General features: G+C 60.4%; 1 protein-coding gene across 9 annotated transcripts; it reads right to left on the bottom strand.

Annotated features, from left to right (window-relative positions):
* Nucleotides 1–192: 192 nt before the first annotated feature.
* Nucleotides 193–10633, bottom strand: FDXR (ferredoxin reductase). Of its 9 annotated transcripts, XM_033847337.2 has the most exons (13): nucleotides 10485–10578; nucleotides 9775–9893; nucleotides 9230–9301; nucleotides 4896–4991; nucleotides 4575–4697; nucleotides 4282–4395; nucleotides 3844–3945; nucleotides 2495–2602; nucleotides 2163–2247; nucleotides 1830–2029; nucleotides 1576–1747; nucleotides 783–953; nucleotides 193–650 (listed from the first exon to the last, which is right to left on the bottom strand). In XM_033847337.2, the coding sequence occupies exons 1-13, from the start codon at nucleotides 10561–10563 to the stop codon at nucleotides 520–522; spliced, it is 1572 nt and encodes a 523-aa protein (XP_033703228.1). In that variant the 5' UTR covers nucleotides 10564–10578; the 3' UTR covers nucleotides 193–519. The 9 variants fall into 9 exon arrangements, 8 of the variants coding, with proteins under 8 accessions (XP_033703228.1, XP_033703226.1, XP_033703225.1 ...); XM_033847335.2 differs by lacking the exon at nucleotides 9775–9893 and having other exon boundaries at nucleotides 9230–9327; nucleotides 10485–10633; XM_033847334.2 differs by lacking the exon at nucleotides 9775–9893 and having other exon boundaries at nucleotides 9230–9327; nucleotides 10419–10611.
* Nucleotides 10634–10673: the final 40 nt, after the last annotated feature.

The following is a 10673-nucleotide window of genomic DNA, read 5'->3' as shown; positions in this document are numbered from 1 at the left end:
GGTCGGCTGCCGCAGCAGGACCAAGCTGAGAAAAAGACGGTGGGTGCCAGCACTGGCTGCCAAAACCCCTCAAGCCCCCAGGAGGCCCCTGAACAGGGAGCTGGCTCTGCAGCGCCACCTGGCGACTGGAGGGGAGCTGCAGCTGGAAGGTGACCCCGGGCCCCAGAAGAAGTCGCACATCAACCACCGTCCCTCGGTTGCAGGTGTTTTATTTCCAGCATATTTCCGACCTGGTGACCCTCCAAAGTCCAGCAGGAGATAGGCAGGAGGGAGGAAGGTCAGCCTGCACCTGCACCCATCCCTAACTAAGGTTATCTCCTTGCTGAGAGTTACCCACAGTGGCAAGAGCGACTTTCTGGCACGAGGAAGTGCTCAGAGGCCCCTGGCAAAGGGGCAGCCAAGGCCCCACGCCAGGACGGCCAGGCGATGCAGCTGTGGTGCAGAGTCCTGCTCAGACTGACCCCGATCCCTCTCCCCCGCACAGCACTCCTCCCCTCCGTGCCTGCCTGGGATCTGGTCTCAGCGTCCCAGCAGCCGCAGCATCTCCTGAGGATCCAGCAGCTTCTCCCTGGGCTTCCCCGCACCCTGGCCCCGGGACACCTCCTCAGCATCCAGCTTCTCCCAGTCCGAGAAAGAAACAGGCCAGACCCCTGCGGCAGAGGGAAGACGGGTCACTGCTTTCACCTCCTCCTCTACCCCAGCCCAGAGCAGCCCCCTTCCAGACAGTGAAAGGCCCAGGGAACCCCCGCCCCACCTCCCAGGAGCTCACACGGGGCCCAGACCTCGGCGGCCGAGCAGGGCCTTGATGGCCGCATAGCCAGGCCTGGGGCCAGACGGCAGCAGCCCCGCTTTCAGGTCCTGCAGCAGAATCTGGCCGGTGACGAAGCTGTCAGTCATGGTAGTGGTGATGACACCTGTGGGCCCGCGCTTCACCCAGCCGCTGCAGTAGAGGCCTTGGAGAGGGGTAACAAAGGGGTAAGGAATGGGGAGTTGGCTGGACACCCCTGGCAAGCCTGGGCCTCAGCACACACACATGTACGCACGTCTCCATACACCCCACGGCCTCCCAGCATCCATCAGCTGGGCCCACTCTGGCCGCTGGCCCACTGCCCTCAATGCTTCCCAACCTGTATTTACCATGCCATCCCCCTTACACCTCAGTGTCCCTGTAGACCAGGAGCTCCCTGTAGGAGCTGGGTCCTGCCCACCTTGTTTCAACAGGCTCTCAGTAAACACTGAACGAATTAATGAATGACTAGACAGGTCTGTGGATATGAAATCAGGCTGGAAGCTCGCTGAGGCCAAGGGGCTGCTGCTTCATCTCCAGTCCCAGCACTAGGCCTAGCCCAGAGCAGGCCTCAGTAAACTGAATGACTTAATAAACAGACACATGTGTGGGCATCTCAGCTAGACTGGGAGCTTCCTCTAGGGCCAGGAGGAGGCTGGGGCAGGGCCAGGGTCTTGGGACAGGGCCTGGCTCAGAGCAGGTTCTCAATGCATGTCACCAGATGAATGAATGAATGTGAATGGCCCCAGGAGACGCCAGCTTCCCTGCCCCCCACTGCACCCTCTCACCTGGCACATCCACAACCCGGCCCTCCATATTGGGGATGACCCCGAGTTTGGGGTCAAAGGGCACACTGGGGTCGATGGGGCAGCTCTTATAACCAATGCTGCTCAGTACCAGCCCACAGGGGAGGTCCTCCACGGCTCCAGTGGGCACTGCCCGGGTGGCCTCACCAACACCCTGTGGGGAGAGGGTGGGAAGCACCAGGCTGAGGCTGGGGAGATTTGAGAATGGGGGTGTCTTTGGGTAACAGGAGACTCACCTCCAGTCTGGTGACTGCCAGGCGGATGCCTGCCGCTCGCCGCCCATCTGGCGAGGGCAGCACCTGCTGAGGGCTTCGGAAAAAGCGGAGGCCCCAGGCGCGGGAGGCCGATGCCCGGCGGGCAGCCTCCGCCACCCCTGGCTTCTCCGTGGCTGCTCGAAGCAGTAGTTCCACCAGCCGCTTCCTCGGGCGAGGGACCTCTGTTAGCAACACAGAGCATCTCAGGGCGGCGTCCGGGTTACAGCCCTCTCCCCTAATGCCCTCTCCCGAGCCCTCTCTGACCTAGACCATCCCCTCCCTAGTGAGCCGGGGGGCCGGGCCAGGGCCCCTCACCCTTGATTCTGTCCTGAAGGCCCAAGAAATCCGCAGGATCCAAAATGGGCCGAGTTCCTGGTAACTGAATCATCTCCCGAAGCTCCTTGGTGGTGTGGGCGGGGAGTGGGGGAGGAGTCAGGCCCAGAGCGCTGTCCACTCCTGAGCCCACCCCAGAGCCCAGCCCAGGTGGGAGACACCACCAGCTCCCACCAGCACGGAAGGCACTGGGCCCCAGGGGGGGCCCTGCCTGGCTCTCCCTCTTCCACCCCAGGCAGCTCTGCCCTGCCACACCCCCCAAGGAGCAGACCATCTACTTGGGACCCTGGCCCCTCTCCCTCAGGCCCCAGCACCTTAATGGTGAAGGCCACTTGCAGGGGTCCACGTCGGCCCACTATCCACACCGTCTTCACCTGACTCTGTCTCAGTGCCCCCAGGGCAGCCTCCGTGATATCCGTTTTCTGGCACAAAAGGAGGACCTTAAAGTCGTTGGACACTGACAGCAGAAGGGGGACCTCTCCATTGGCTGGGCGGTGAGAAGGTTGGCAGCCTGAAGTGGCACCGCTGCCCATCCCCCCGGTGGCCGGATGGAGCACTGCTGCCAATTCTGCGAATGGCTCCAATTAGTAGCAAACCAGGCCCACGCTCTTCATTCAACAAGTGTTTACTGAGTGTTTACCACGTGCCAGGCACTGTGCAAAGGGCATGGATGGGGGGGTGTCAATGTTGAGCAAAAGAGACGTGGTACTGGCCTTCACAGAGCTTCTGATCTGGTGGAGAGAGAGACTTATCGAATATTCAATAAAAAGTATAAAATCGCAGTGGTGACAACATGCTTTGAAACAGAAGTAGCCAAGTCTATGGGAGGAGAGTATTACAGGGAAATGGACCTATTCAGGTCCATGGAGGCTTCCTGGAGGAAGGGAGAACTGAACCAAGAACTAAAAGATGCAAACAGGTTAACGGGCAGGAGGGGAGCTGAGAGGGTTCTGAGCAAGAGGAATGGTGTGTGTATACTGAAAACTTTTTTTAAAAAAAGCCTATGGGGGGGCTTCCCTGGTGGCGCAGTGGTTGAGAGTCCGCCTGCCAATGCAGGGGACGCGGGTTCGTGCCCCGGTCCGGGAAGATCCCACATGCTGCGGAGCGGCTGGGCCCGTGAGCCATGGCCGCTGAGCCTGCGCGTCCGGAGCCTGTGCTCCGCAATGGGAGAGGCCACAACAGTGAGAGGCCCAAATACTTCAAAAAAAAAAAAAAAAAAAAAAAAAAAAAGTAGAAAAAAAAAAAAAGCCTATGGGGGCTTCCCTGGTGGCGCAGTGGTTGAGAGTCCTCCTGCCGATGCAGGGGGCGCGGGTTCGTGCCCCGGTCCGGGAAGATCCCACATGCCGCGGAGTGGCTGGGCCCGTGAGCCATGGCCGCTGAGCCTGCGCATCCAGAGCCTGTGCTCCGCAACGGGAGAGGCCACAGCAGTGAGAGGCCCGCGTACAGCGGAAAAAAAAGAAAAAGCCTATGTAGCTGCAGAATGTGAAGGGGGAAATGGTATGAGACGAAGCTCACGGGCTGCCTTCTAGAAGGCCTCTGCCCAGCACCAAGGGGAAACAGAGGCTCAGCGTGGAGGCACGAGGCCCAAACCCTGCAGACAGGGGCACCCTCTCCTTGGTGTGACCCCCACTCCACCCCTCCGGCCCTTGACCTACCCACTCACCTCCAGGTACTCAGGTGGCGTCAGCAGGATCCGGGCCACATCCAGAGCCACATTCCCCTGCCCCAGAACCACGGCCGTGTCACAGCTCAGGTCCGGCGCCAGCTGGAGGACAGAGGTCTGGATAGGGGTCCCCTAACTTCGGCCCCAGTCAGGCTAATCTCAGCCTCACGCCCAGTCCCCGGCCGCACCCTCAGACTCCCCTACTCTCGGAAAGTCCACCCGCCCAGAGCTTCAGCTCAGGTCCCTCCACCCCGATCCGGCGCCCCCTCTTCCCAGGGGCCTCGCCCCTCGGCCAGCCTGATGTTTCACATCTCATCTCACTGCGCGCTTCCCAGGCCTGTGGCTCCCTCTTCCCCAAGCTGCGGCAGCCAAGAGCTGCCCCTGGCCCCGGTGGAGGAGTGGGGAGGAAGAGGCCGGGGGAGCGCTCCCCAAACTCACCTTCCGGTTCTCAGGAAGCCCATTGTACCAGCCCACAAAGGCCCGGGCTGAGAGCACGCCCAGCAGCTCCTCTCCGGGGATCTCCAGGCCCCGATGGTCCTCCGCCCCGTAGCTCTGAGGAAAGACCCAGAGACCTCAGCAGCGGCTAAGGGGCCAGGCAGCCCCCGCCGGGCTCCCAGTGGCCTCCTTCCGGCTCCTCCTCCACAGCCTCCGCCGTGGCCCTCACCCCTAGGTCTTCCACCCGCTGCCACCAACCACTGCGGCGGCCCTGCCCCCTCCCCGTCTGCGCTCACCAGCACCACGGCGTGGTAGGCGTCCCGCAGCTCCTGCACGGTCACATCCCTGCCCACCACCACGTTGCCGTGGAAGGCACAGCGGTCAGAGTGGGCCGTCCGGGTAAAAGTGTTGATGACATTCTGCCGGGGCCCGGAGTGGGAGGGGTTAGAGGGTGGGGCAGCTCCAGGGCCCGTGGCTATGCCACCCTCACCCCACAATGTCCGGGATGGCAACCCCCCAGAGGGCCTGGGGTCATTCCATGCAGTCAGGGAGCCTCCCTTCCCTCCTCACCTCAACCAAAGTCTCCAAAGCCCTGCTCTGAGCCCAGAGAGACCCACCTTCACCTCGGGGTGGTCGGGCGCCACGCCAAAGCGCACCAGGCCGAAGGGCACCAGCTGCTTCTCGTAGATGTCCACGTGGGCCCGGGAGTGGTGCTGGGGGAGAAGGCAATGGCTGTGGGGCCGAGGGGGGCCCCTGTGGGTCCTGCCCTTCCCAGGACAAAGCAGGAGAGCCCAGCTCAGTGGGCTAACAAGGTGGCCTTGACCCTCTGCAAGGAGAGAGAAAGGCCCACGACTCCCCATCTGCCTAGAGAGCCGGGCTAGAGGAGTGGGCAGCACAGGGCCAGGCAGCCAAGGCCAGACTTCAAGGACTGCCAGCCCACTGAGATGGCGAGAACTGTGGCCAACCAAGGAAGATGGCAGCTTTCCCTCCACTGGAGTCATATCAGGGGAGCTTCTTCGTCTACTTGGGTCAGACGTGACACACAGCCCTGCCCTAGAACCCGCGGACACTTCTAGAAATGCCCAGCCCACAGATGACCTGAGAACCACCCTTGGAAACTCACACCTGCTTCAGCTCTAGCCTCCGAGACCATCCTGTTGGAAAGCGGACCAGCAGGACAGAGACTTAGAGGCACAGCTGCGGCATGAGGGGAGCAGAGGGGATGGAAGTGGCCCTACTCCTAGTCTTAGAAAAAACAATCTCACTCGTATGTCGGTTCCACATTGCCTGCCCCCCACCCCGGGGCACCCAGAGGGGCCGTGGGGAAGGCTCAGGTTTGGGGGTCGGGCAGACAAGTGTGGTGTAGCTCTGCCACCAAACAGCGCGTGGCCCCGGCAAGTCCCAGCGTCCGCCTGGGGCTCAGTCTCTTCCTCTGTAAACCGGGACAGATGACACGCCCCTCAGGGTTGTTGGGAAACATCCCGGAGGCCAGGACGGTGAGACTCTGGGCCACAAGCAGGTTCAGGGTCAAGCAGTTGGGGCTCCCGTGGGTGACACTACCCTGCCTTGTGCCCGATCAGGCTGTGACGCGATTCCACACTCCCGATTCAGTGGGACTCGAGGCAAATGAGCTCCTGCCCTCCAGCAGCCCTCAGCCCAACAAAGCCTCCCGCTCAGCTCCTTGCCTCTGTCCACATCCCACTGCCTGCACCCAAGTCCCGGCCCTCCACGCGCCCATCGTGCCTCCCGACTCTCCCCACCCCCCTCAAGCCCCGCTGACGTCGCTGTGCCCTTGAAGAGCTGCAGCTCTGGAGTCAACAGCCGCGGGGCCAACCCAGCCCCACTGCTATCTGACTCTGTGCCGCTGGAATGTTCCTTACTGGACCACAGAACATTCCTTCCGGCGTGGGCTTCTGGATGAAATGAGCAAAGCCTACACCCTTAGCCCAGGGAGTGACCTGCTGTGGGTGTTCAATCAAAAGCTGTCATTACCGTCACACCACCTTGCTCACAAACCTTCCCTGGCTGTCCTGCCGCGGGACAAAGTTCAAACTGCTGAGCCTGGAGGTCGATACCGGACGCTATCCGCCTTTCCATCTTATCTTCCCTTCTTTCCAGCTGTGGAGCCTGCCCTCCAGCTCACAGCGCTCTCTCCAAGGCCACCTCCATAAGGCTCAACCCGCTGGACCTATTTACTGGTTCTCTCACAGGACTGGCCTCATCTTCCAGGATGCCCCTCCTCCCTAGCTCTCACAGGTCCCTGGCTGTCCCTCTGGCTGTTCTTTTCCAGGCCCCTATTTCTCCGTCCCCCCTCTAACAAGAATATTCTCTGAGGTTCTTCCAATCTGAGATACCCCCTTCCCTTGCCCCCGCACACATTCCCTGGGGAATTGTCATCCGCTCCCTCCTGTGACCTCAAATTCCCGTGGACTTACTGATGACATTCTACTCTCTCTCTTCTGCCCAGACCCCCCACCAAGCCTGAGACCCCTGAACAGCTCACCCCTGACACCTCACACCCATTGGGATGAAAGTCAGTCCTCCCCTCCCCCAAACCTCTCCCCCTCTGCTCCGGGGTCAGAAGCTGGGGCTCCTCCCTGACTCCCCTCTACCCTGTCCAATCAGACCCCCATCCTCCCCACTGCTCTTTCGGCCACTAGCCCTGCCTCTCGCTCTGCAGGCAGAGAGAGGGCACCAGATCAAACACGGGGTGCTTTCAGTCCCTTGCCTAAAACCCTTCACTGAAGCCAACCACCTATAGCAGCAGGCAGGGGGTTGTTTTCAAATGTTGATTCCTGGGCCCCAGACACAGTTTGATTAGGTGGGAACTAGGCCCAGAAATGTGTATTTTCACAAGTCCCCCAGAGGTCTCTGATGGAGGGAAGGGGGGGGACAGCACCAAGAGAAACTGCATGAGTCCAAGCTGGTCAGTGGCTTCCCAGCCACAAGGATCTGGGCCCGCCTACCTCCTCCAGCCTCTGCTCTCACCCCTCCACCCTCACTGCACACGCCCACCTTCCTGAACTCAACGGTCCCCAAACCCGCATTCTCTTTCCTCTGGGTCTTTGTCACATGGTTCTCTGTGCCTGGGGCCCTCTGGCCTCTTACCCATTCCCCTGCCCCACCGGGCTTGTCCTTCTGTCCTTGAGACAGTAATCTGGACGTCACCTCCTCCAGGCTGGGTTAGGTACCCCTCCTGTACACGCGCCCCCCCCCCCCATCAGAGCCCTAGAATACCGCATAAACCCTCTTCCCACCACTCCACAACCTCCCACAGTAGACTGTCAGGTCCTTGAGCATGGGGACCACGTCTGTCCTGCTCGCACCCATGTTCCCAGTGCCAAGCTGTGCCTGGATCATGTCAGTGTCCAGTGGTTGGTTACTGAATGGCCCAGCGTGGAGCTTAAGAGCAGCCTCTGCCATCGGAGTGCCCACGCTCAGAACCCAGGCCTCCCCTGCTCAGAGGTGGGGCCTTGGGCAGCCTCGCTCAGTTCTCATCTGTGAAGCAACAGTCGTGCCACCTGCTTCGCAACTTGTCTTGGGGATGTGATGAGACGCTGTACACACGGTGCCTGACTCGGCTAAGTGCCACTGTCCCAAGTGTGCTGCGCGTGTCCCTGCCGCGGGAGCACAGCCAGTCGCTTGGAGCTCCCAGTGGGCCAGGACCAGCCTGTAACTGGCCTCGGTGCCCATCCCCCAGCACCCCCCCCAGGGAAAGTATGTGCAGGCCAGAGCCTTTGTTCACACTGGGGACATTGAGAATCCTGCCTGGGAGGCCTACCCGCCTCCCTCTCCAAACTTCAGGCTCCGCTCGCACAGTGCCCCTTACACAGAGCCCTCCAGGACCTCCCCAGCCCCTGGGAGATCCCTGGTCTTCCTGCCAGCGCCCGTGCGGGAGGCCCTCTCCAGAGCCTGAGACCACCTTCAACTCACTTCTCCAGGAAGCACTTTCTGACTGACCCCACCCAACTGGGCTCACGCTGGTCACTTCATCGTAATTAGCTCTCTCCCCTGTGCTGCTTGGAAGCCGTGCTTAGGTCACTTTTTGGCAGGGTGACCGACTCATCCTGGCCTCCCCAAGACCCTCCCAGTTTAACACTGAAAGCCTTACATCCTGGGCAAGCTGAGCAGGTTGCTCGCCCTACTTTTTAAGTATTAATATCTGCATATGTGTGTGTGTGTGTGCGTGTAATTAATATATTCATCCTTTCTCCTCTCTCTCCACAGCAAGGTCATCGTCCTACGTCTCAGTCAGCCTAGGTCTCCCGCACCCCTCCCCCACCCCACCCCACCGCCACCAACTCAACACCAACCCATGATTCTCCCTCCCTCCTCCCTCCCGCCAAGGTCTGCCGAGGTTTCAAGGGTGACCAGCAACCTTGGGGCCCTGCCCACCAAGGCTAATACTATAAACCTTGAGACCCCGGCCATGGGGGGTCAGTGATGGGGGGAAGGCGTGGAATGGAGGGTGGAGAGCACGCTGGAAGACCAGCATGGCAAGGGGAGGGCTGGAGCTATTGGCGAGGAGAGTGCAGTGAGGGGCCTAAAGTTACAGAAATCCCTGAGCAGAGGGGGTGGCCTCAAGATGCAGGATGTTCGGGACAGAGTGGAGACAGAGGAGAAAGAAGGGAAGACGAGGGGCAGAACAAAGTCATCACGCAGGTCTGCATAAGCTCCCTGGAGTACTTGGCCAAGAAGGCATAGCCGACCGTCTGCCACAGACCCCTGACCATCACCCATGAGGCAAACACACTTCTCTTCTAGCTGAGGACCTAGAGTGGGGAGCCCCAGGTGACAAAGCATGCAGGAAATGTCCCGTCTAGATGGGCTGGGAGCCCCTTCCCCTTCAGGGACCCAGGAGTGCTTTTAAAACCCGAAGGAGTGGAGCTTGCCCTTAGGATTGGAGCAGCAGGTGAATCATGGGAAAAGGAACCAGGAGGAAGCGGCTTACCTTTAGCAGGTGTTGGGCGGTGTAAAAGCCAGCTGGGCCACTGCCCACCACACAGATCTGGGGGGTCTGCTCCTGTGTGGAGAACTGCTGGCGGAAGCCTAGGGCAGGGGGGACCGGGGAGGAAGGTCAGTTCAAGACTCCCTCCCGGGACTTCCCTGGTGGTACAGTGGTTAAGAATCCGCCTGCCAATGCAGGGGACGCGGGTTCGAGCCCTGGTCTGGGAAGATCCCACATGCTGCAGAGCAGCTAAGCCTGTGCGCCACAACTACTGAGCCTGCGCTCTACAGCCCGCGAGCCACAACTACTGATGCCCACGGGCCACAGCTACTGAAGCCTGTGCTCCTAGAGCCCGTGCTCCGCAACAAGAGAAGCCCCAGCAATGAGAAGCCCGCGCACCGCAGTGAAGAGTAGCCCCCACCAGCCGCGACTTAGAGAAAGCCTGCACTCAGCAACGAAGACCCAACACAGCCATAAAGAAATAAAATAAAATAAATAAAATTTAAAAAATTAAAAAAAAAGACTCCCTCCCCATCCCAAGCCCCAACTTCAGTGTCCAACAGAAAACGGGGTTTCCCAGGCTTCACCCTCATCTGTGCACTCCTTCTCTCTTTCCTCAAAGCTTTGGCGTTTGCAGGGTCCCTTACTTCATCTGAATTCCCAAAGGCTGTGTCTCCATCCAGAGCCCTCATCTCACCCATGAACTTACCATGCCGCTGAAGATGGCCTACTCGACAATCCCCATCACCCCTGAAGTTTCCCTGCTCAGCACTTCTTAATTTTTCTCACCGGGTTCCCAACCCACCCAGCTAGAATACCACATCCTTCCAAGAGACCCCATATCGCCCCTGTGGATCTCCCCACAAGGCCCCATTTTACCTCTTCTTACCTCTCTCTCCACAGAGCCCTCTATTGCCCATAGAGGCCCCTGTTTCGCCTCAGACTTCCCTCTCGCCCCACAGACCTCCTTATCACCCCCCATTCACTCCTTCTCACTTCTGTGGACATCATGGTCTCCCCTTCTCACTTTTGTTGACCCCTGTCTCACCCCAGGAGCCTCACATATTACCGCACAGGCCGCCACCTGCCCCTGTACACCACCCCCATCTCATCTGCATGAGTGGACCCCTCCAGTCTCGCCCCTGGTCCCCTCTCTCTCCCCTCTCCAGCCCTGAACCAGCTCGGCTCTTACTCCTATACTTAGCGCTCGCAGGCCTCCCCGCGCTCCCATTCAGCCCTACAGGTGCCCTGCTCCTACTCTGGGTGCTTTCGGAAGGAGGCGGCCGGGTCCGAGGCCATGCCGCCCAGGGCCACCAGCGCCAACAGCGCGGAGCCATGCCTGGAAAAAGCAACTAGACAGCGGACCCGACCCCGCCCTGATCTCCCGCGCCGGCTCCGGCCCCGCCCTCGTCCTTCTTGGGACCCCGCCCACAATTGCGGCCCCGCC

This window comes from Tursiops truncatus, chromosome 20 (genome assembly GCF_011762595.2).
Source record: "Tursiops truncatus isolate mTurTru1 chromosome 20, mTurTru1.mat.Y, whole genome shotgun sequence".
NCBI lineage: Eukaryota > Metazoa > Chordata > Mammalia > Artiodactyla > Delphinidae > Tursiops > Tursiops truncatus.
The sequence above is the reverse complement of the archived record's forward strand: the minus strand, read 5'-3'. Positions and strand labels throughout refer to the sequence as shown.